The sequence below is a fragment of the Notamacropus eugenii genome, chromosome 1 (genome assembly GCF_028372415.1).
Source record: "Notamacropus eugenii isolate mMacEug1 chromosome 1, mMacEug1.pri_v2, whole genome shotgun sequence".
Classification (NCBI taxonomy): Eukaryota; Metazoa; Chordata; class Mammalia; order Diprotodontia; family Macropodidae; genus Notamacropus; species Notamacropus eugenii.
The window spans coordinates 55,806,223-55,832,258 of NC_092872.1; the positions used below are offsets into that span (position 1 = coordinate 55,806,223).

General features: G+C 39.5%; 1 protein-coding gene across 1 annotated transcript; it reads left to right on the plus strand.

The window, feature by feature from the left end:
• The first annotated feature begins 12,930 nt into the window (after positions 1-12,930).
• Positions 12,931-25,614, plus strand: LOC140501369 (serine protease 30-like). The gene is given in 6 exon segments (XM_072604956.1): positions 12,931-12,988; positions 13,575-13,601; positions 14,215-14,380; positions 15,757-16,049; positions 21,710-21,870; positions 24,266-25,614. Coding segments are annotated over 6 exon segments (933 nt in total). The 3' UTR covers positions 24,494-25,614.
• The last annotated feature ends 422 nt before the right edge of the window (positions 25,615-26,036 follow it).

The following is a 26,036-nucleotide window of genomic DNA, read 5'->3' on the forward strand; positions in this document are numbered from 1 at the left end:
CCTCAAAATCATTTTAATTTGTGTTTTCTTAATTATTGGTGATTTAGAGAATTTTTTTCCCTACAGCTATAGATAGCTTGAATTTCTTGAGAACTGCCTTTTCTTATACTTTGACCATTTATCAATTGGGTAATGGCTCTTATTCTTATGAATTTGAATCAGCTCCTTACCCATCTTAGAAATAATACTTTTCAGAGGAACTTATTGCGAAGATTCTCTCCACCCCACCCCACTCACAGCTTACTCTTCCCCTTCTGATATTATCTGCATTTGGATTTGTTTGTGCAAAATGTTTTTAAGATTATGCAATCAAAATTGTCAATTTCATCTTCTGTGATCTTCCTTATTTGGTCATGAATTCTTCCAATATCCATAAATAATAAAGATAATTTCTTCCTTGTTCCTCTAATGTCTTTTTTAAAGTAATATTTAATTTTTCTCCAATCTAATTTCTTTTTGATATGACCTTTTATATCTAAGTCCTGTATCTATTTGGTACTTATCTTGGTTTATGTTATAGGATATCTTTCTAAATATAATTTCTTCCCTACTGCTGCTCAATTTTCCCAGAAATTTTTGTCAAAGAGAGAGTATTTACTCCAACTATATGGATCTTTGGGTTTATCAAATACTGGGCTGCTAGGTTCATTTACTTCAGTTTGTTGTGTAGACTATCTGTTCCACTAATCAACCTCTTTATTTTTTAGCCATAACAAAATGTTTCTATGATTATTGTTTTATGGTATAGTTTGCAGTTTGGTACTGCTAGGCCTCATTATTTCCCACTTTTTCCCGCATCATTTTACTTGGGATTCTTGATCTTTTACATTTCCAGTTGAATTTTGGCATTTTTTTCTAGTTCTGTAATGTGATACTTTGACAGTATGATTAGCATTAAATAAGTAAATTAATTTAAATAGTAATGCCATTTTAATTTTATTGGCTTGTCCTATCCATGAGCAATTATTTAGATCTTCTATTTTCCTAAAGAGTATTTTGTAGTTATAGTCATATAGTCTTGGGGTCTATCTTGGTAGGTAGACTTTCAAGTATTTTATACCTGAGTTCAACTCTGCTCTCAGATACTTACTAGTTGTTTGACCCTACACAAGTTGCTTAATATCTGTTTGCCTCAGTCTACTCATGTGTAATATGGGAAATATAATAGCATTTACATCTCCAGGTTGTTGTGAGGATACAATGAGATAATATTTGTTTAGGGCATTGCAAATCTTAAAGTAATATATAAATTCGAACTCTTGTTATTGTTGTTAGTAGTAGTAGTAGTAATAGTAGTAGTATTTAGTAGTAGTGTTTCATAAGTACTTTAAGCATAATTTCTCATTCTTTCTCTTCTAGTTGTTTTTTTTTTTGGCAATATACAGAAATGGTAATGATTTATGTGACTCTGTTTTATATCCTGCTCTATTGTTGAATCTATTGTTTCAAATCATTTTTATTTTACCGTTTTGTGTTCTCTATGTATACCATCATTGGCAAACATGATAATTTGTTTCTTTGCCCATGTTTAATCCCTCAATTTATTTTTCTTTTCTTATTGCTATAGCTAGTGTTTATAGTACTGTATTAAATAGTAGTGGTGACGATAGATATCTTTGCTGTACCCCTGATATTATTTTTAAAAACTCTCTAGTTTATTTCCTTTACATATAATATTAGATCTTGGTGAGGTATATATTATTTACCATGTTAAGAAAAAGTCCATTTATTCCTATGCTTTCTAGTTTGTCTGTTTGTTGTTGTTGTTTTATAGAAATGGATATAGTATTTGTCAAAACCCTCTTCTGTACCTATTGATATAATAATATTATTTTTATTGTCATAAATATGGTCAACTGCATTTGTAATTTTGTTAATGTTGAATCAATCCTGCATTTATGATATAAGACCAACATGGTCATTGTGTATAATTTGTTATATGTTGCTTAGCTCTTTATTTTAATGCATTGTGAGTCTTTATTTTTCAAGTGTATTTTTTGTAAGTTTTAATATGTTTCACATATTGTTAGATTTTACTTTCTAATCCATCTTATTAAACTCTTCCATTTCATGGGTGAATAATTTCTATTATGTTATGATATTTATTTCGTCCTATATTCTTATACCCTTTCCTCTTCAAATGCCTCTTTTCCTCCTTTAGAATATCCCTTCACAAAGAAGAAGACTAGTGAATGAAGGAAAAGGTTCAGTACTGGTAATTTATATTTGATGCCATATGCTTCTGCTCCTCCCAGCTCAGCCCTCTTATCTTCCCATAACCCAGACCCTAATCATAAATTCTTACCTTTTTTTCTTTTTTTTTAAGCCCTACTTCACAATCCACCATCTGAGGCTGGCGTTTGTTTTACTTCTGACTAATTCCTCCCTGAATCTAATAGTCCTTATTCCTTGCTCTCCCTTTTCCCAGTTCCTACTGCTTTCTTGTTGAGTTGAATGTATTTCTACATCAAACTCTCTCTCTCTCTCTCTCTCTCTCTCTCTCTCTCTCTCTCTCTCTCTCTCTCTCTCTCTTTCCCCCTCTCTCCCCCCCTCTCCTTCTTTCTCCTCTCTTCTCTCTCCTCTTTCCTCTCTCTCTCTTTCTGTATTTTACCATCCTTTGACTGATTCCAATGAAAGTGAGATTCAAGAAATGTTCCTTTCACCTTTTTTTTGTATAATCCTTGAGGGTAGGAAATGTTTCATTTTTGTCTTTGTATTCCCAGAATCTGCCACAGTGATGACACATAATACAGACTTAATAAATGCTTTTTGAATAGTTGATTCTTCTAGGGAAGTTTTATTAAGTCTCTGGTCTCTGAATTCTATTCAGAAAAAGAAAGAGAAAGGGAGAAGGCAGCAGAAAATTAAGGCTCAGTAACTTCCCCTTCAGGCCATATGCAGATTGCAATAGCCTCTGGTTCAGTTTCTATGCCTCAAATTTCACTTCTCTCCAGATCATCCTTTGAATAACTGCCAAACTGATTTTCTTTCCTAAAGAGTGTGTCTTACAATGTCACTCTCAAAACAAAACAAAACTCCAGTGACTTCCTATTGACTTTAGAATTAAATATTTTATCTTTATTTGAACCCTTTAAAATGTCTCTTTTTGTGCATTGTAATGTATATAGCTATTAGAACAATAGCATATTGTAATAGGATGCTGGAGATGATGCCCACTAGCAGGTAAAAATCCCCAGTGTTTTGCTATTTGATTTCCTGGGAAATTGTCATAATCCTGAATATTGTAAAAATGGGCTAATGTCATTCGTAATCTACCCTTTCAGCCTAAGGAAAGAGGCATCTAAAACTGTGCAAAAGGAGTGACTCAGGAGCAAGCATTTTGGTACTAATAATGAGGCATGGGCATCTGAGTAGGAGGAAGGTCAGCCACCATGACTGGCAACTTTATCAAGAAAAGAGAAAAGTATCTTAGAGAAGGGAGGTACCAGTCACAAGAACCTCCCTGATGGATTCCAGGATGGAAGCTGTGTCATCAAGTCATACATGAGCAACGTGGAGAAGGTGCTGGGTAACTGGAACCATTTATGCTGCTGAGATCACAGATGCTAATTCCTCACTCCTTTTCTCCCCGTTCTCTTTATCTTCTTGGGAGTGAGTGAGCCACTTCCATTTCTTAAGATTCTGTTTATCTTTTGTGCTTTACTTTGTGCCTTTCAGTATAATAATAAATTTGATTAATTATTTCATCACTAACTAACTTTGTTTTAACTAGTCTTTGTTTTAAACTGTGATACTGCCCCTACTGGTTCAGACCCTCATTATCTCATACCTGGTTTCTTTCAATAGCCAGTTGGTGAGTCTGCCTGCCTCAAAACTCTCCCCACTCCAATCTATCCTCTAGTCAGCCCAAAGTACTTTTACTAAAGTGCACATCTGATCATATCATGCCACTCCTCCCCATCCCCCAACTCAATAAACTCCAGTGATTCTCTGTTGCTTTCAGGATCAAACAAAATATTCTGGCATTCAAAGCCCCTCATAACCAATCTCCCTCCAACATTTCCAGTTTTCCTACACCTTGCTCCCCTATGCATACTCTTTAATCCAGTGTCACTGTCTTCCTGACTATTCCACAAACATGTCACTCTAACTCTCAGCTCTGGGCATTTCCTCTGACTGTCTCCCATGCCTGGAATGCTCTCCCTTCTCTACTCCACCTATTGACCTTTCTGATTTCCTTTACATCTCAACTAAAATTCTTCTTTTTATTGGAAGCCTTCCTCAACCCCTCTTCATTCTAATGTTTTCCTCTGTTTATTATTTTCTTTTTATTCTGTGTATAGCTTACTTTGTATATAGAAGAGATTGTAATCTTCTTAAGAGCAAGAATTGTCTTCTACTTCATTTAATATCTCTAGTGCTTTGCACAGTGCCTGGCACATAGTAAGAGCTTAATAAATATTTATTTATTGATTGACATTTTGTCATACTTTTTTTTTGGTCTGGGAGCCTGGAGTGAAAAAGAGAATGATCAATTTTTTAAAAATGACTTCTCAAAGCAGAGAGAGAGAAACAGAATTTGTATCTTTCCTACTAAATGAGTTAGTAGGGTTTTTTGTTTTGTTTGTTTTATTTTTTTGGACTGTGGAAAGGCTGTGGCGATCTGACTGGCATTGAGATAATAGGACCAAGGCTGGACCTTAGCCTCTTCCCTTTCCATTGTTTTCTTCTTGGCATTTTGAAAGGAAAACCTCTCCTTCATAAAGGAGAAACTAGGAAGTAAATCTTGCCCAATGGTAGGATCTCAGGGAGTGTCTGGGAAGAAGTAGAAAGACCTACAGAACCATGGAGATGAATAAGAGGGAGTAATAAACGGCTCCCTGCTCATCAACCAAGCCTATCATCACACAACTGCTGGGCATGTATAGAGTTTACAAAAAAGTAATTATTCACCTACTGTGGAGTCATACTCAAAACTTTTTTTTCTGGTTAGGATGCCCAATAAAATTATTTGGAGAACACTGCTCTAGCATATCTAACACTTTCATCCATCTTTCTTCATGTTCTTTCAATGTCTTTCCAATGATGGTGAGGTTATCTAAACAACTCAACAGTTTCATATAGTCCAAATATCCAGCTTCTCCATAAGCTATTGTAATGTGCCTCTGAGATGCTTTGGGTAATAGACAAACTGGTAAAAAATCTAGCTAGGCAGATTAAAGCTGTCTTCACCACTTTCCTCTGCCATAGAGATCTATTCTATCAACCCACTAAAATTACAGATTGTTCAGAGAGCAATCTAAAGCACATTGAACTGTACATATGGAGATTTGTTCCTCTATAATTCTCTTGTTCAAAATCCAACATTGTGAACACATTCCTATTTTCTCATTCTTCTGTCCCAACACTCTAGGCAATGTTTCTGTCCTGCTGGACTTTTATTTACCATTTACTCTTTCAGATGCTTACTGAGATCACTTCCCCCTTCTGAACTTCAGTTTTCTCATCTGTACAATTATGGCATGAGATTAAATGATCTCTTAACATCTTTTCCAACTCTAAATCCTGTGGCTATGATCCTAAATAAAAACTCTGTTTTTTTAAAATCTATGTAATGGAGATGATAATACCTTCTCTCCTGAATTCATAGTATGTTAAGAACATCTAATAAGAGAATGACTGGAACATCTCCAGTCATCCTGATGAATATCTGGTCACTGGACCCAGATGGCTCAAGAGGAGAATTGAAGCTGGTGACCTGCACAGCCCTCCCTCACTCAAAACTGTTGGGATTGGAAGTTCAAATCCGTGTGGACGGTCTCGGGCAGGTAAAAGTGGGACTTCTAAATCTTAGAGTCTTACGAGGCCCTCCATGAACAGCGGGGGTTCGAGAAGGTCAGACTGAGCTAGCTCGGCTAGCTCGGGTATTTCCGCCTCTCCCCTGGAGATACGTGATGGGTGGAGTCTCCCTGCCCTCGAGGTCGTCTCGGATTGGAGCACACCTAGTTACCTAACAGCACGGTATTGAGATGCAAACTGTGTGGCTGAAGGTTAAGTAGGATTGAGGAAGCCTGAAAGCTCTCTTAGCACGTAAGGAGCCAAGAGGACAGTAGGCTCCGCTTCTCTTCTCTTCTCTCTCCCCTCCCCCTCTCTCCCCACTTGTACTTCTATTTCCAAGCCCTTAAGATCCTAGCCTCCTTAGGAAATCTCCCCCTCTTCCTCCTAAGGAAGACCCCCCTGCACTTGTAACCCCAGACCCCTGAAATAAAGCTCAACCTTGTTCGACTCTGGAACATCCTTTCTCTCATATGTGCATCCGGTTTTGGCCAGCTGAAGACCTCGGGAGGTGAGGTAAGAAAGACTCGGGTAGCCCACACAGGCCTCTAGGCCTGGCAAAAACAAAGTAGTAAGGGCAACTCATGTCATCATTTCTCTGAAGTCATGGTCTTCTTTGAATATGAAGGATGAACACAGACAGAATAAGAGATTGGCTATTAAAGTAATTTGGAAACTGCAAAATATTAGAGATATGTCACCTATTCACTCCATTTGACAGATATTTTTCAAGTATCTACTATTGGCAACCTGGGGTGCGGAACCTGTGGCTTCTCTCTGAAGACCACATGTGGTCTTGTAGGTCCTCACGTGTGGCCTTTTGACTGAGTCCAAATTTTGTAGAACAAATCCTTTTTAAAGGGGAGTTGTTCTGTGAAGTTTGGATTCAGTCAAAGGACTGGAGGACCTAGAGGCCTCGCCTGTAATTGGTGTTTGGGAAGATATGGAGATAAATAAGATATAGTCCCTTCCTTTAAGGGACTGTATAGGAATAGACTAGTATAGGAATAGGACTTAAATTAGAATGTGTTTAAGTGTTGACCTGAAAATTTAGTTAAAAAAGGCAAATGGGTTAAATGCATATTGTTTATTTCCCTTAAAGTTAGCAGTAACATGATCATAGAGCCAGAAAAACTTCTGACTGACTAATACAAGAATGACCAGGCTTAAATTTGTTTTAGGACAATCCAAGGTAATCTGTGTCCTTCAGATTTATGGTGTCTCCATATGTGTTTAACTATACAATGAGAAAGGAATTTCTTAATTGGATAGGTTGTAAATACAATAAGATAACAGAGTTGACAAAGTGTCAACTGAAATTATGACCCAGGATATCTATGTTTTCTTTACCATTAACATGCCATAACATAGTATATGTCCACAAAATATTAAGATATGGAAAAAGTCCCATTATTCAAGATAGTGTCTTGGGTTAAGGGTCTCATAAAGTGTGCTAAGTCAACTGCATCTGGCCTTGTTGTCATAGGAAGAGGCATTCTCTGAGTTTACTTCACAGAACAAAGAGACTGTTAGGTCCAGGCTCTTCTTCTGATCGATTAATTCAAGCTCTGGTCCTTATTAAAGTTCAAAAAATGATATTGAATATTATCACAAGCAAATAAAAGATGAGGAGAAATCACTTTTAACTAGGGAAGCAAAGATCTGAGAAAATGTTCACGGAGAAGGTGACATTTGAATTGAGTTGTGAAAGACAGGTAGAAGATTATTATTGCAAGAGAATATAGATAGGATCATTCTCCGGGAGGGGAAAGAAAGGAATACAGGGAGAAATTTAGATGATATAAAAAACAAAAGATACCAATAAATTATTTAAAAATGAAGAAGAGCAATAGAAAATCCTATTGGCAATAGCAGAGAACTTTTTTTTCCTTTTGGAGGCAATCAGTGATAAGTGACTTGCCCAGGGTCACACAGCTAGTAAGTGTCTGAGGTTGGATTTGAACTCAGGTCCTCCTGAGGGAGGTGAAATAACATTCTTAAGGAGATAGAGAATTTAACAGTATGTGAGTGTATGAATGGTGTTGGCAATAATGCAGAGGGATGGGAGAAGACTTCCTATTTGTAAGATATATTAGTTCAGAAATCAGAAAGGTAGAATTTCACATTTCCTGAGGGGAAAAAAGAGCTTTAATGACGCTCCATTAATGCCCATGGGCATAGTGATACTGACGGACTTTGCTCCAGGACTTAGGAAAATTCTATTTGAAACTAGGAGACCATCAGCTGCATCTGAATCTGTCTCCAAAGGTGAGTGTTAGAGAAGGCCTTTAATCCCATGTCTTAAAATCACAGTATTTTAGAGCCAGGAGAGTGCTTAGAAAAGACATCTAGTTGAACCCACATTTTATAGTGGAGGGAGGTTGAGATTCCAACAACGGAAGTGACTTGTGCAAGTTATACACCTAGTTACTGACAGAACAAGGAGAGAACCCACAGCTGCATAATCCACAGGCTTGTCCTGTGATATGTTTCTTTGTCTCAGGCTAGTTTGTCTGTCTGTCACCAGGCTGGTCTGTCCTTGGGCTGCTCTCTATGGTAAGGCAACACCATATAGGTAGAAGCAGAGGTGACTGCAATAAGTAGCAAAATGCTATGTATGTAGATGATAGGTGAGGTGTTAGTTATAAGGAGTAAAGTTGAGATCCAGAAAGACCTGCAGAGTTTGCAAATCAGAGTGTCAGAATTAGAGTGTTTTCCTATAGTTGGTAGAGAGTAGTAGTGGGATCTAAGATCAACCTGATTGTCTTGCAGGATTAGTTTAGCAATAGTAGCTCTGTCCTTGACACCCCAGGGAGTTTTATCCAGCCTCTATAGGAAAAGTATTGAACTTATCTAAAGAAGGATACCCAGTTATCATTTGATGAGAAGGTATTTTTCTGCCACCAAAGCATTTCTTAATCAGTCACAGATTTATACAAGAAATTGAGGGTTGGCAAAGACCTCAGTCACCATCTAATCCAACACATAAATGAAAGGAATTTGTGTCCATTGGTCCTTCAGTCTTTGGTCCTTCAGTCTTTGAAGACTTCCAAGGACAGAGAACTCATCACTTTATAAGGCAATCCAATCTGTTTTTGGAGAACTCCAATTATTAGACAGTTTTTCCTGACCTCAAACCTAAATGTGCTTCTTTGCCACTGTAGCCTTCTTGGGTCAAACTGAACAAGTCAAATCCTTCCTCCACATGGCAGCCCCCCCAATACACATCTTGAACCTTCTCTTTTCTAGGCTAAACACATATAATTCCTTCAACCAATTCTCATATGTCACGGACTCAAAAACCTCAACCATCCTGGTTCCCCTCCAATGGATGTTCCCCAGACATTGATCATGTCCTTTTAAAACTGCTCTGCACCCAAACTGAACCCAATATTCCAAATGTCGTCTGAGCAGGGCAGAGAACATTGGTGATATTATCTTCCTGTTCCTCTTACTGAAGTCCAAGACCACATTAGCATATGTCCCACATCTGCTGTCTAACTGTTTCTCCTCCATCTTGTGTCTGTGAAGTTGACTTTCTATATCCAAATGTAAGACTTTACATCTATTTCTATTCAGTTTTATCTTCTTAGGTTCATTCCAACACTAATTGGCCAAGCTGCTTTTAGATCTTGACTCTATCATACATTATCTTGGCAATGCCTCCCAGCTTTAATGTTCTCTTAAACCATGACCAACGTACCACCCATGAATTTAACAAAGTCACTGAAAAAAATGTTCAACAGCCCAGTACCAAGGACAGATCTATGGAATGGTCCACTGGGCACCTCCCGTCAAACTGCTAATTAACTCTGAGTCTGGTCATCCATGGAGCTTGGAATCCATCTAATTATATTCTCATCTAATCCATATCCCTCTTTTTTCTCTACAAGAATAGTATGATAGACTGCATAAAAAAACTTTGATAAATTCTAGGTAAACTATTTCTATCACAACTATTATTCCTTATCTATTAGTTTAATAATACTGATAAAAATGGAAATAAAAAGTTAATCTGATATAATCCATTTTTGATGAAAACATCCTGATACTTTGTAATAACTGCTTTCCTTTCCTTTTATTTAATTTTCCTAATTAACAAAATTTAATTTTGTCTCCCTCCCATTCTTTGTGTGTGTGTATGGGTGTATAACCCTTGTAAGAACTATACATGGTCAAGCAAAACAAATTCCTTCATTGGTTATGTTCAAAAATAAGTCTTACTCTGGGGGAGAGAGAGAGAAAGAGAGAGAAAGAGAGAGAGAGAGAGAGAGAGAGAGAGAGAGAGAGAGAGAGAGAGAGAGAGAGAGAGAGAGAGAGAGGAAGAAGGAGGAGGAGAAAGGAAGAAAGAAAGAGAAAAAGAAAAGAAAGGAAAAAAGAAAATAAAATTGGGATATTTGCCCTTCTGCAATCTTGGAGTATCTTTCCTGTTTTCCATGAACTTTCAAATATCATGAGAACGTCTAGCAATCACTGCTGTTTGTTTTTGTAACCATGGATTTAACTCTTCTAGGCCAAAGGAGGCCTATTTTCTTGATTGATGACTCCCTGGCTAGATTACCATTTCACGAGGGGTCCCAGTCATACTCACTTCACTCCCAGCTCAATTCACTCCATTGTATAGGTACTCTCCCACCTCTCAGCCCCCCACTCCACCCCTTTTTCCATAGCCTTTTAAAGTTTTGTCTTCTGTATTAGAATGTAAGTTCCCTGAAAAAAGGAAGTCTTGTTTTCTTTCATTTGTATTTTCAATATTTAGCACATTGCTTGTTTTATAGTACATGCTTAATTAATGCTCTGTCTGTCTGTCTGTGTCTTTCTAATGATAATATTTAATATAAATTTTAGACTTTAATCAGGGCCAAAGTTTGAATTAAGAAGAGTCTGGACCTAATAGTCTCCTTTGTTTAGAGGATGCCTTTTGATGTCAAGCAAATGGGACTCGCTTATCAGACTCTTCTTCTAGCATCCTAGTGTGAAGAGAGGAAAACACAGATAGATACCTTGGGTTGTAACTTCAGCTTTTGTCAAACTCTGTTAAGATAACAACTTCAAAGGCCTGTTTAGGACAGGAAGCCTGGTGGGATTTTCTTACCCAGCTGGAATCCCAAGGCCTGACCAACATTGCTTTGTTAATTGTCCTGTCTTACTGAATTTATGGTTTGCTTAATTAGGAGAGTTTGTTTCTCACGGCAAAATGTATATAAGCCAGAAGATTTCTGCACTGGGTAGCCAGAACATTTCTGGCTCCATAATGCATTATGTTACCGTTTTCTTTAATAGGGAATTGATTAATTAATTAAATCATAAAATGTATGCATTCAGCCTGTTGCCTTTTCTCTAACCAAGTTTTCAGGTTAACACTAGCTACCTACCTATCTACCTACCTGTCTGTCTGCCTGCCTGTCTTTCTATCCACCTATCTTTTCTTCCTTCCTTCCTTCCTTCCTTCCTTCCTTCCTTCCTTCCTTCCTTCCTTCCTTCCTTCTTTCTCTTTCTTTCTTTCTTTCTTTCTTTCTTTCTTTCTTTCTTTCTTTCTTTCTTTCTTTCTTTCTTTCTTTCTTTCTTTCTTTCTTTCTCTCTTTCTCTCTTTCTTCCTTCCTTTCTCTCTTTCTTCCTTCCTTTCTCTCTTTCTTCCTTCCTTTCTTTCCTTCCTTCTTTCCTATCAATTGGTATTTGTCTACCTACCTATCTCTCTGTCTCTCCTTTCTCTCTCCTTATTTATGCTGGGTTTCACCTCCCCATTAGTAATTTTCGGTACATCATTTCTAGTGCAAGGTCACTCTCTTTGGCAGAGAAAATGGAAGCAAAGTAAGCAGCAAAAGGGAGGATCTCCTTTCTTCCCTCTTTTTAATTCTCCTGATACAGATTTTTCAGCCCCTAGCCCAGCCCTTTTCCTTGCCAGGCTCTAGCAGTCCTGACACAATTGTTCCAGGCTGCTCTTAGTTGTGCCACACTCTTCCATTCATCTCCTGTGTTTCTGGGCTACCTCAAGGAAATTATTCCTTTGGGTTAAGCCTTCTGTTTTCCACGGCAGGAGTGGGGGTGAGAGGGAGGAGGCAAGAGGTTGTTAAAAAGGAGGGAAGAGCTTGTTCCCCCCAGGGAAAGGAGAACCGCCTCCCCCCCCCCCCCAAGCCTCAGAGAAGTGGGAATGACATTTTCATGGGATTTCTTAGAGTTGGAAGGCTAGGAGTGGAAGAATTTATTCATTCCAATGCCCTCACTTTACACACAATGAAACAAAGACTCAGGTAGGCAGATTGATTTGTATTGATAGAATCTGGAATCAGGAGTCCCAAGTTCAAATGCTGAGTCACTCAGACACTACATGACCTTTGGCAAGTCACAGCTTCTCAGAATCTTAATTGCCTCATCTGTAAAACAGAGACAATCCTACTTACATTCCCTATGTCACAGAGCTGTAGAAATGGGACTTGTTATACAACAATAACACCCCCCAACCTTGCAGAGTTCAGAGACTGTGGGTGTAGAATATTGTCAGACTTGGTTATGTTAGTTACCTAACTGCTTCTCTCTCCCTCTCCCTCTCCCTCTTCCTCTCCCTCTCCCTCTCCCTTTGTCTCTCTCTCTCTCTCCCCCTCCCTCTCTTTTTATTCTTTGTTGCAAGGGGTAGCTTTCCGGGGAAATAAGGGAGAAGGACTGAATTTGGAAATGAAGATGATGTAAAAACAAAACAGATTGATAAAAATTTTAAAAAGAAAAAAAAAAGTGAACTATTTTCAATACACTTATCCAGGTTCACCTGGGCAGCAAGGTGAGATTTGAATCCAGATCTCCTGACTCTAAACCCCATGTTCCTTTTACTTCACTGGGGTGTCTCCTATCAGGCAACTATACTATAAAATTGTCAGGAAGAGTTGGACTGAGGGGCATTATCTAAAAAAAAGCCTTTCCAGTCTTGCCTTTCCAGTTTTTGCATCATATTTACACACACTTTACCCATAATGGGGAAGGAGGGAACAGGAGACTGAGAGGCTGGTATTGATTGAACAAGAATTCAGGGCCAAACTCTATTTTATGACCTATCCTGCTCCTCCCTGAGGGTGGGAACCACTCCAAGGACTCTGACCTGGGAGGGTGAGCTCTGCTCTGCCACTCTTGTGTGGGGTGCCCATGGGACCATCTACCCACTCTCTCTTGCTCCCCATGGTGCTGCTGCTACTGTTCCATGGTGAGTGTCTTCTGGGCTTAAGTGACCTATCCCTGGGAAACTGCTTAACCCTAAAGGTTCCTCTAGTCCTTGACCCTTTCTTTGGTGTGTGCCTTGACCTTCTGTGGTCTCTTACTGCTTCCTTGGGAGGGGTTCCTGGGAAACTAGGTTGCCACACAGTCTGATGGGTGCCAGAGTGGTGGAGGAGGGGAGTGGGACTGGGTGGTCCACCCAGGGGAACAATAAAAAAGATCTAGTGCGGAAAGCTGGGAGAAGACCCTTTTGCCTTGGCCTGGTTTCCCTTCCCTGGGAGCTGGGATGCATCTACCCTCTTGGAACTTCCCAAGTCTGGGGATGCTGGAATGGTATCTAATCTATACATTTTCCTTGCCAACCTCAGCTTGTTTTCCCCTCTAGCAGTCTTGACACGATTGTTATAGGATGCTTTTCCATTTATCTTCTTTGTTGCTGTGCCACCTCCAGGAAATAATTCCTTTGGGTTAAGCCCTCTGCTTTCTATTGAGGGGTGGGATGGGGAGGGAGGAGGAAAGAGGTTGCTAGACGTCCAGTCTGACCCTAGTCTTTTCTTCTTTTTAATCTCCTTTAGGTGTCCATGGAAACAGTCTGCCAACAGGTAAGTAGCTAATTCTGGAAAAGATATCGAGAGCAGTCAGTCTGTTGGCCTAGCCTTTGGGACAGACAGCAACATGGAGAGCCCAAAAGTGGAATCACCCATGCAGTGTCACAGAATTGGAGTCCCAATTCAAGTTCCACTTCAGATACTTGTGTTCTCTTGGACAATAAATAATTCTCAGATAATTATGTTCTCTTAGACAAACCTTATCACCCATCAATGCTTCCATTTCCTCATCTATAAAATGTAGTTAATAATGCTTTACTTATCTCTCAGTGCTATTTGTGAGGAAGACACTTTGTAAATTGTGAAACACTGTGTGATCTAGAATTATTACCTGAGTGCTGGGGTTTTTAAGAATCCTTGGGCCCTGGGAGGAGATGGTGGTTTGTAAGGAAAGAGTGGAGAATAGGAATGGGTTAGAAGAGCTGGGAAGCCTCTGGTATGTCAAGGGGTAGTATTTGGGTAAGAATGGCCAAGATGTCCAGTATCAGAGAGGACAGTGAAAAACTTGAAAAAAGACTGACTTTTTGAGAGGGAAGCGGGGGTGGTGCTAAAGCCTGAATGTCTCATGCTACCTGGGTGTCCTCATAAGCTTTCTCTCTCTCGACAGTGTGTGGAACCGCTAAGGTAGGTGGGAGAATTATAGGAGGGCAGAATGCCCAGGAAGGACAGTGGCCATGGCAAGTCAGCCTAAGGATCTCACCAGGGCGGCATATCTGTGGAGGCTCTCTCATCCATCCAAGCTGGGTGCTGACTGCAGCTCACTGCTTTGAAAAGTGAGTAAGGTCTCTGGCAAGTTGAGCTGAATGTACCTAACCCTATACCAGTGGGGTGTGATGGGCAGGGGTATTTTAAACCTTTACCCCCAACCTGGAATTTCTCACCCTAATCCACAATTCCTGGGCTATGTAGCTTGGGGAAAGGACAGCAAAGAGGGTGGAAGGAGGAGGAGGAGGGAACAGTCTCTTCAATTATTTTCTTGTACTTCCTAACTCATAGTCTCCAGGAAATTTCATTTCCTCCAGTTTCCCCTATCTAGGCATGGATGACCTTCCCTGAGTCTCAATTTTCTTTTTTATAAAATATGGTGGTTTAGCATAGAAGACCTCTAAGTTTCCTTCCAGGTCTAAATCTATGATCCTAAGAGCCTTCCTTTATCTTTAGTGCCCTAAAGATAGATGGGGGAACTTTCAAAGTACTGAACTATGTGAGATGGAGAAGCAGTGAATTACAGAGAATGTGGCCTGGTTCTTGGAGTCAAGTGGCTGGCTGCTGTCCCTACTCTGTCACTTCCTGTCTCTAAAACTTAACTCCATTCTCTTCTGGACCTCAGCATATAGCAGAGTGCCTTGCACACAAGGCAGACACTTGAAATTAGAAAATGCTTCCTGAATGAATGAATGACTCCAGTTCAAATCTCTCATTTTTGAGGTGAACAAATAGAGACACAGAGAAGTAAAACAATTTATGCAAGGTAACATAGCCATTTGGAAGGAGACCCAAGATATTCCTGAGCAGACAACCTTTTTCCTATATCCAATAAAACCACATCAGATAACCACTCCCATCTATAAATATAAACCCAACCACAGGGGAGGGAAGAACGTGTCACAGTGCTAGCACATAGGAGGTACTTAAATAAATGCTTGTTGACTAGAAACTTGTTTACTCTTCTGAGTGCTAACAAGTATTTAGTAATATAGCATTTACGGAGCACTTCAGGGTTTGCAGTGCACTTGCTATACATTATCTCAGTTGATTCTCACAACAATGCTCTAAGGTAAGTACTATTGTTGTCCTCATTTTATAGATGAACAAATGAAGCCTGAGAAAGGTTAAATGATTTCTCCAAAGTGATACACCTAGTAAGAGTCTGAGATGGGATTTGAACCTTGGTCTTCCTGACTCCAAATTCAGCACTCTTACCCACTATACCACCTAACTGCCATCAATTAGGTACCAGGCACTGGGCTAGGTGCCCACCTACACATACACAGAGAATAAAACAATCCCAGTTCTTGAGGAGCTTACATTCTTAAGTAAGTATATAAATATAAAGAGAATACATGCAAGTCTTTAACCAAATAGTTCAATCCCAGATAGTTTGTGAGGAAGAGCACTGATATCTTTATCAAGCTCATCAATCCTTCAGCTGACCCGGTCTTTATTTTCATTCTAGTTCCCAGCAGCCCTCATTGTATCAAGTCAGTTTGGGAGATCTGAAGCTATATACAGTCTCACCCAATGCCTCCTTTGCATCTGTGCGAAGAATCGTCATTCACCCTTCCTACAAATGGGGAAGCAATAACCCCCAAGGGGACATTGCGCTGGTCCAGTTGGGCTCCCCCTCTCAGATCATCCCTGTTTGCCTCCCAGCACCCCACATGAAATTCCTTATGGGCACTCTGTGCTGGGTGACTGGGTGGGGGAAAACCAAAGAAACAGGTAAGGTGAGGCATAGGGTAAGTGTGCTTACCTGCTTGCTAATCTCTCAGCCCAACCAAATGCTACCTCCTCCTTTGAACATTTCCTGACTATCCCAGTACATAGGAATCTCTCCTTCCTTTGAATTTATGTAGCCTTGGCTGTCTGTTCCATGAATGTGACCTTGATTAAACACTGCCCATTACTTACAGACATAATGCAGTCTCCTCAGATAGTATTTTCCTTGAGGACAAAGATTATGTAGTATAAAGAGCCCCTGGTCTAGTTATGATACCTGGTTTTGAGACCCAATTCCACCATTGTTGTTGTTCAGTTGTTTTCAGTTGTGTCTGACTCTTTGTGATCCCATTGGGGTTTTCTTGGCAAATACACTGGAGTGGTTTGCCATTTCCTTCTCCAGATCATTTTACAGATGAGAAAACTGAGGCAAACAGGGTTAAGTGACTTGCTCAGGGTCACATAACTAGTAAGTGTTTGGGACTGGATTTGAACTCAGGAATATGAGTCTTACTGACTCCAGGCCTGCTACTCTATCCACTGTACTACCTAGCTGCCTCATCCAGCTCTACTATTAAGTCTTCATAGAACTCCAGCTCCTCCAAATTTTTCTTACCTTCAATAAGTCATAAAATATAGTATCCTAGAATCGGGAAGGACCCTAGCAATCATCTAGCATAGGTTCCCAAAGTGGGTGATACTGCCCCCTGGAGAGCACTGGAATGATCCAGGAGGCAGTAGTAGCCTTGGGTGCAATTGAGGGGTTTTGAATAAGGAGGTGGTGAAAGCATAAGGAAAGAAGAGAAAAGAAGAAAAATTTTGAAAAACTTTGTATATATTTTATCTGTTGTGTAACAGAGTTAAAGTCATAGTGATTACATTATTTTCCAAATAAACACACAAAATACAAGTCATAATTGATCAGTGGTCAAGTCTGCCAACAGGTCTTATCAAGCAAGTGTTGGCAGGTGAGCCTGTCATGCATTGTTGGGAAGTCCAGCATGCATTGGCAGGAATATGTGCATGTAATGACTTGTTTATAATATGATCCTATATCCATATATATAATTTGCAATACTGCATCATTAAAATTTCAATACAGGAAAATCCCCACAAATTTATAATAAATTATTAAATTTAAGATGTCATTTAAAAATATATTATTTTGAAATGATGCAATTAAAAACATTAAAAGGTTCAAGAAAGTAGATTTTCTAGGAGGAGTGCTGAGTTGTTTTTTTTTTTTTTGGAAAAGAGGGCAGTAGACCATACAAGTTTGGGAAGATTCTAACACACCCCCACTCCAATTTTACAGATAACAGAACTGAGGGTCAGAGAAGGAAAGTGATTTGTTCAAGGTCACACAATGAATTAGTGACATAACCAGACATATGTTTGTGATATTGATATTATAGACTAGGACAGTCAGTCACTTAACAGTTAATAAGAGTTTAGTAAGGACTTGCTTTTTTTTTTTTTTGCCATGCTTTGAGCTAAGTATTTGTAATCCAAACAAAAGTAAAAAACTGTCTCTGCCCTCAAGGACCTTACATTCCAATGATGAGACAAACTGTAAATCACTAGGTACATCCAAGATTCATACAGAATAGATGGAAAGCAATCTGAAAGGAGAAAGTAAGAAAGACCTCTTTGGGAAGGTGAGATTTGAACTAAATCTTGACAGAAGGGGAATGGATGGGAGATGGAGTGTGTGAAGAAGAGCAAATGGAACTATATAGCTAGATTATAGAGTACTTGCAGGGAGGCAAAGTGTAAGGGGACCAATTAATTGCTTTATTAATTATGGTTCCTTCTCATCTTTCTGCTCGGAAGGCCAATCATTTGGTACTTTAAAAAACCCATAAATATGTTATGGGTATCATCATAGTTGTCTTGATTGAGCCTGCATCCCCATTGTGTGTGTGTGTGGGGGAAATAAAAAAAATGCTTGTATTTCCTCATGGACCCTAGGAGAGCAGAGCCATATCTTAGAATCCAGCTTCTGGATCAAGTCTACGTGGACAAGGGGGTAGATGAGTGACCTTTCCTGGGGCTGTCTTTCCTCTTTCCTATGGAGCCTATATGTGTACTGGGCAGCTAGGTTGTGCAGTGGATAGAGCACCAGTGCAGGAGTCAGGAGAATCTGAATTCAAATCTCACCTCAGACACTTGACACTCACTAGGTATGTGACCTTGGGCAAGTCACTTAACACCAATTGCTTCATCCTGGGTCATCTCTAGTCATCTTGATGAATATCTGGTCACTGGATTCAGATGGCTCTGGAGGAGAAGTGAGGCTGGTGACCTGCATAGCCTTCCCTCACTCAAAATAAAGTGAAGTGCAAGTCATGCCATTATTTCTCTGATGGCATGGTCTTCTTTGACAACGAAAGATGAACACACACATGTGTACTATCTACCTAACAGGATTGTTGTAAGGAAAATGTTTTCTACACCTTCAAGTGCTATATAATATTGGGGCTTTTTAAAGTACTATAGAAATGCGAGCATAATTATTTAGTGAAGAATCTTTTACTTAAAACAAATTAATACCCTAAGAATTAGAATTGTAGATACATAATTTAAGAATTGTCTAATAGTTTTTTCCTGCTGTCAGATATTAGAAACACAGTAACATTTGCTTCTATTATTACAGGAAGGTTTTGAGTATTAAACAGAATAATACATAGGAAATGTCCCCAAAGTCTTACTGTAGTTTTAAGTTTTAATAACTTTTGAAGTGTGACAAACATACAAAAAACATTTGAAGGCACTTTCAACATTTTTCTTATGGAAATTCAACATAGCTACCATCATATGCTCTACAATTCAGTGTTTCTTAAACTGTGGGTTGCAACCCCATGTGGGTCACGAATGGGAAAAATTTAAGAAGCCTTACAGTGAATCTGTCTAGTTGATCTTTTGAAATTTGTAAAAATTTTCATCAGCTGCTATTCCATAACTAAAAAGGATATATTTGTAATCCCAGCCTTAAGTCATTCAAAAAATGAGGTCTTGATGCATACATGACAATTTTGGTATGATCACACACAAAAAGGCTTAATTGAGATATATCAGGTGACTAAAATGATCTTCTCTACTGATCCATTGGTCTGAGAAAAAATCATCCAGAAACTGTTATACATAATGCATGAGTGCCCCATTTTGTTAAAACCAAAATTTGAAAAAGTATCACTTAATTTACAAAAATAAATATATTTAAATAAAATTTCAAATGATTAAAAAAACAAGTTTATAGCACTTATACTTATGAAATCATTAAGGCTTAAAACTGTATTAAGGAGTTTGGAACACCCTGTATAGAAGGTGCTTTGCAAACTTTAAAGCCGTCTATAAATGTTGGCTATTATTAACACCATTACTACCATTGTTATTGCTAAAAGGCAATCCTTCACAAGACTGTTGTATCAGATGAGGTAATGGATGGAGAAGTACTTAGGAAATATATTATTCATGTATTAGCTATTATTTTTATTATTATATTATCTTGTTTTTCCTTCCCTCCTCATGTTCAGTAAGTTCCTAATATAGCCTTATAGAATTGGCTTGCATTTTTCTACAAGTCTCAGCAGCTGGAATTTCCCCTCCTAATAGTGGTCCAGGTAGTAGACCCCTAAGTGAAATTCCAGACCTGCAACTCCATCTGCCTTCAGAGCATCTTTACCTGGATATTGGGGAGGTACTACAAGCAGTGATCTACCAGTTTAGATCTTTCCCAGAGGGGGAGATATTGCTCCTCCTTCTGCCTTGACTATCTCTTCCTATAATAACACCCTGCATCTAATCTCTCATGTCTGTAAATTGTGGTGTTTTCTTCCATCCTTTCCTCTTCCATTTAATCCCGTCAACTCTACCTATAGATTACTTCTTATGATCGATTGTCCCATTCTCTGAATTCTCCCTGCCACCACCTTGGACAGGTCCCTCATTGCCTGCCCACACTATTGCAATCACCTCCCGATAAGCCACCCCACCTCCGCTTTTCCTCTTTGGAATCTATGCTTTATACCCAAGGGCAGACTTTGCTTCTTTATTCATGGATCTGGTTATGTTACTTCTCTTCCCCAAACTCTTCCACGATTCTTTAACACTTTATCCTTAATGTGATGTCCTCTACCAACTAGGTTTCCAACTTATTATACTTTTTGGTAATCTCCATTCAAACCAGACTGGACTGCCTGCCATCTCCCAAATACAGTTGGTGCTCCCCTGTCTGTCTGCTTTTGCTCACGTTCTTCCTAATTCCTGCAATGCCTTCCTTCCGTATCTCCACCTGCTGAATTTCCACCCATCCTGAAACTGCCGACTCACATGTCACCTTCTCCAGGAAGTCTTCCTTGATCCACTGGAGAGGTTACTGACTATCCAGGCTTATACATAGAACTTTGCATGTATCTCTCTAATGTACTTATCATGTATTTTTAAAATTGTGAATATATATCATCTGGGAAAACTATATAATGTAGTGGATAGCACTGAGTCTTGTATTAGGAAGACTCATCTTCCTGAGTTCAAATCCATTCTCAGACATTTACTAGCTGTGTGACCCTGGGCAAATCACTAGACCTTGTTTGCCTCAGTTTTCTCATCTGTAAAATGAGCTGGAGAAGGAAATGGCAAACCACTCCAGTATTTTGGCCAAGAAAATCCCATGAAGAATTGGTTGAACAACAATGACAACCACAAAACTTTGTCTAGGGGGAATCAGAGAAGATCTTGTGGAGAGGGTTATATCTGAACTGAGACTTGAAGGATGGGGAAGATTGGGATATGGAGGAAAAAAGGTGGGGAAGGCATTCTAAAAGTAGGGAAATCTAAAGATGAGAATGAGTAGAAAGACAGTAGTCTTGGAGTCTTCAACTTGAATCTCAGCTCTTCTGTTTCCTATCCGTGTGTCTTTGAGCAAATCTTTCCCCATCTCTGAGCCTTAACTTCCACAATTTGAAAAATGAAGGGAGTTGGACCAGAACTATATGGCTCCTTCCATTTCTAAGATTCCATATGATTCTGTGGTGGGTGTGAGGTAGAATGGGGTAGGACGTAGGAAACCGGTTAGTGAAGGATGGCTAGGTAATAAATGAATAATTAAAATAAATATGAATAAAATAAAATTAAAGTGAATAAATTAAAAAAAACACATTTACTATGCACTTTCTATGAGCCAGGCACTATGCTAAGTGCTGGGGATAGAAATAAATATAAGCAATACAGAGCCTGCCCTCAAGAAGCTTATATTCTAACAGGGAAAAACAACACCTCAAGGAGGTGAAAGTGGGAATGATAAGATTTGGAAAAGGCCAGGAGAGGGTATGGTTCCAGACAGGGTGGGAGCTCATTCACTTCTAGGTTAGTTAAGTCTCCCAGATGTCCCTAACACAGTTATAATTCATGATGTCCCTCACCTTCAAGCTAGTTCATAGGATCATAGATTTAGATGGGTCTTAAGATGGGTCTTCAGCCATCACCCAACTCCCTCATTTTTCAGATGAGGAAACATACTGAGAGAGATTAAGTGGCTTGCCTGAAGGCCCACAGGTAGCAAAGTTGAGATCTCAAATCTGGTCTTCAGATTCCAAGCCCAGGCCACTTAACCATTGTCCAGTGCTCACTGCCTCTTTGGCAAAAATCTTCTCTTTCCCCAGATATTTCTTGGATCTTACAAGAAGTCCAGGTGCCCCTGATTGATGTCAAGACTTGTGATGCCCTATACCACATCAATAACCCCACAGCCACAGGACAAGCCCTGGTTTTGGATGACATGATATGTGCTGGATATGAGCAGGGCCAAAAAGATTCCTGCCAGGTGAGAGCAATTTCATCTCCTTCCTTCCCCCAAGTTGTCCAGGCTCATAGACTAATAACAGTTTCTCACTGAATGAATGAATGGATGTATCCTGGATATATGGGAAAAGCATTTATTAGGCATCTACTATGTGTCAAGTACGGTTCTGAATGTTGGGGATAAGAAGGCAAAAGTGTGACGGTCTCTCCTTCGCAAAGAACTTACATTTTAACAGATGAGGGCAAGTTATAAGTGAGAGGAAGCCAGGGAAGGAAATCTTCCTTTGTCAATTGATCAGTTAATAAACATTTACTAAACATCTACTATGTGTCTAAGCACTGGGGATAAAAGACAGTCACTGCTCTCAAGGAGATCACCATCCAATGGGGAAAAACATGCATACAACTATGTAAAAACCAACCATATACAGGACAAATCAGAAAAAACCCACTGAGGGAAGGAATTTGAAATAAGATGGATTGGGAAGATTTTAGCTCAGACTTGAAAGAAATCTGTGGAGTCACAGGAATGGTAAATAGAGCCACACGGCAGGGCATTGCCATGCCCTTTCCAATAGTAATTTTGATTTGACTACCGTTCCCAGCCCAAGAGATAGAATGAGGGGTAGGATATAGGGGTAGTGGTATACACACACTGAGGCAGTGTAGATGACAAGATATCCCAGGCTGTTTGAGTTGTTTGAGTGGGAAACATGGTCTACTAGGGCCAACTCGATGTAGTTCTTTGGGCAAGTTTGCACTAATTCATTGGCCAATCCAGTTTAGATCCAGTCGAATTCCAAACTTAGTACAATGACTCACTTATTGAGGGAGGCAGGCATAGTCTCTGGATTCCACCAAGACTTTCTGAATCTCTGTGGTCCCAGTGTCCCTTGCCCAACCCCTATGGACTTGAGTCTGGGAAATTCCAATCTCAACCCATGGAGCTAGAGGGTGGGGTTCTCTAAAGAATCATGAAAAGCAAGAATTTCCCATTAGGATCTGGGAAAAATGAATCCAACTCAGATCCTACCTTCCCCTGAGATCTTACTAAGACTGATGACTGAAGCCCTGCCCCTTTCCTTTCTTCCCTATCCTCCAAAATCCTGCTGCCACCAAGATTCTCATCTTTTTGGTTTTGGTTATCACCCATTTATTTCTCTTCCCCTCCCCTCCTCTCTCCTGGTAACACTCACTTCCAATGTCAAGCCAATCATGGTTTCTAACGAGAGTTTATCAGTGAAAAGGGAAGAGCTAACGTTAATAGTGGTAGAGCACCAGACGAGGAGACCTGGATTAGAGGCTTAGCTCTTCTGTTAGTTTACTGAGAGACCATGAGTAAATCACATTTTCAGTCTCCTCTTCTCTAAAATTAGTGGGTGATTAGATATGTTAGGATGGAAGCTCTCCCTTTGCATATACCTCAGGGACAGCTCTTACTGGGCCACAACTCTGGATCACCACTTACTGGCTGAGTGACCTTGGTAAGTCATTTCTTTGACTCTGTAACTATGATCTCATGATATAGGACGTGTCCAAAGTTACCCAGATGGTTAGTGGCAGAGTTGATACTTGAACCCAGGACTTCTAACTTCAAGTCCAATTCTGCTTCTATTGTAGCATTCTGAGCCTCCTCCCTTCCTAGAAGTTATTATAGTAGGTAGTCATTCTCTGGAGCTGCCTGCATCTTTTTAGAATGCTTGCAGAATTGCCTTAGTGTTCCTACTATGTACCTTGCTAGGAAGAAGTCTCCCACCAGATAAGGGCATGTGGGGTCATGCGTATTCAGTCTGGAAACACTGTAGAGGGCTTTAAATGTCAAACAGTAGAATTTGTATTTTATCCTAAAAGCAATCAGGAGCTACTGAAGATTCTTGGGCAAAAGAGCAACAAGGCCAGATCTTTGTGACCCTGGCCACATATATAACTTCTCTTTCATAGTCTGCCTCTCTGGAAAATGGGAGTTGCCCTTAATGGCCTTTGAAGTCCTTTTCTGATTCCAAATCTATGATTCTATGATCCTTCATTGGACAGAGCCTTAGATCATTTATATCATTTACAATTCAATAATTCCCGAAAGTACAACAGAAAATCATAGTTCATAGGGTTCGAGTTAATCATACACTCTGGGACTGAAGTAGACCCTGGAGTTGATGCTCTGTCCCCAGCCCCACTCTTCTCTGCATGTGCAGGATCTAGATGACCTAAGATCTAAATATACATCTATTATGACTAACCCTGCGCCTCTCTCTCTCTCTCTCTCTCTCTCTCTCTCTCTCTCTCTCTCTCTCTCTCTCTCTCTCTCTCTCTCTCTCTCTCTCTCTCTCTCTCTCTCTCTCTCTCTCTCTCTCTCTCTCTCTCTCTCTCTCTCTCTCTCTCTCTGTCTCTCTTTCTCTCTCCCTCCCTATCCTTCTCAGGGTGACTCTGGAGGCCCCCTTGTTTGTAAGGATCAGAATATCTGGTTCCAGGTTGGGGTGGTTAGCTGGGGAGAAGGTTGTGCCCTACCTAAGCGACCAGGAGTTTATACCTCGGTCCAGGCTTACACAGATTGGATTCAAACCACCATCAGCTTTGCTCCAGATGTTCTTTCAGGGCCTACCTACCCTATTCTGCTACTGACCCTGGTTCTTCTCAGTGTTCAATAAAATTCTTCCTACCATGCCTCAACTCTAACCACCAGGGAACTTTCTATCCTTTCATTTGCTCTTTGCTCTCTGACTGATGGCAGCTGCTGCTGTCTGGAGGATGGAAGAAGAGGATCGCAAGTGGACACACCCTGATCCAGCCCTGCATCTGGTGCTAGTGAACACAAGAGTGGAAGCATACATGGTCCCTATCCAAAGGGAGGGAGGTCACAGTGTTGCTGGGGAAACAGCATTTATAGCTCCACAATAATAGAAACATTTATCCAGCAATATGTCAACTGTATATGTGGGTCCTACCTCTGTGTGCAGAAAAAAGCTCAAGGGAGTGTCACCCTGGGCTAGAGTCACCAGAAAAGGATTCCTAGAGGAAGGAATGAGAACAAAATTGGGCAGCAAGAGACCTGGAATTCAGTTCTGGCTCTGTGATCAGAGCATAATCATTTCCCCTATCTACGCCTCAGTTTCCTCTTTGGGAAAATGGTTGGTGGCTGGATCTCATACCATACGTCAAGATAAGGTCAAAATGGGTACATAAAGGATGATACCATAAGCAAATACCATAAGCATGAAATCATTCACCTGTCAGATCTATGGATAAAGGAAGCATTTAGGACCAAAGAAGATATAGAGAACATTGCAAAAGGTAAAATGGATATTTTGATTACATAAAATTTTAAAAGGTTTTGAACAAACAAAACCAACGAAAGCAAACTTAGAAGGAAAACAGAAAACTGGGGGGAAATTTTTATAGCAAGTGTATCTGATAAAGGCCTCATTTCTCAAATATATAAAGAACTGAGTCAAATTTATAATACTTATCATTCCCCAGTTGATAAATGGTCAAAGGATATGAACAGGTAGTTTCTGGAAGAAAAAATCAAAGCTATTTATAATTATATGAAGAAATGCTCTAAATCACTGTTAATTAGAGAAATGCTAATTAAAACAACTCTGAGGTACCACTTCACACCCATCAAATTGGCTAATGTGACAAAAAAAGGAAAATGATAAAAGTTGGAGGGATTGTCAGAAAACTGGGACACTAATGTATTGGGGTTTTTTCCACATATATTTATTTTATTTTTAATTTATGAAATAAGACAAGTATTTCCATAACATAGTACAATAAAAAGATTATTGTTCATGAAACTGCAAATCTATTATATACAACTTACTATTATTTTAAATATATAATAAAGCTATTATGTGAATTTCTTTTTTTCTTTTTCTCTTCCTCCTACCCCTAGCCTAGAGATGGCTACCCGTACACACAAATATATATGTGTGTGTGTGTGTGTGTGTGTGTGTGTGTGTGTGTGTGTGTGTGTGTGTGTGTGTGTAGAATTACTCTAAACATCTATTTTTCAGTTCTTTCTCTAGATGTAGATAATGTCTTTCTTCATATGTCCTTTATAGTCAATTTGGATATTTATAATAGTAATAATGACTTATTTGCTCAGTCATTCTTTTTTAATTTTTAATAGTTTTATTTACTTATTTTTAGATTATGACATTCATTTCCACAAAATTTTGAGTTCCAATT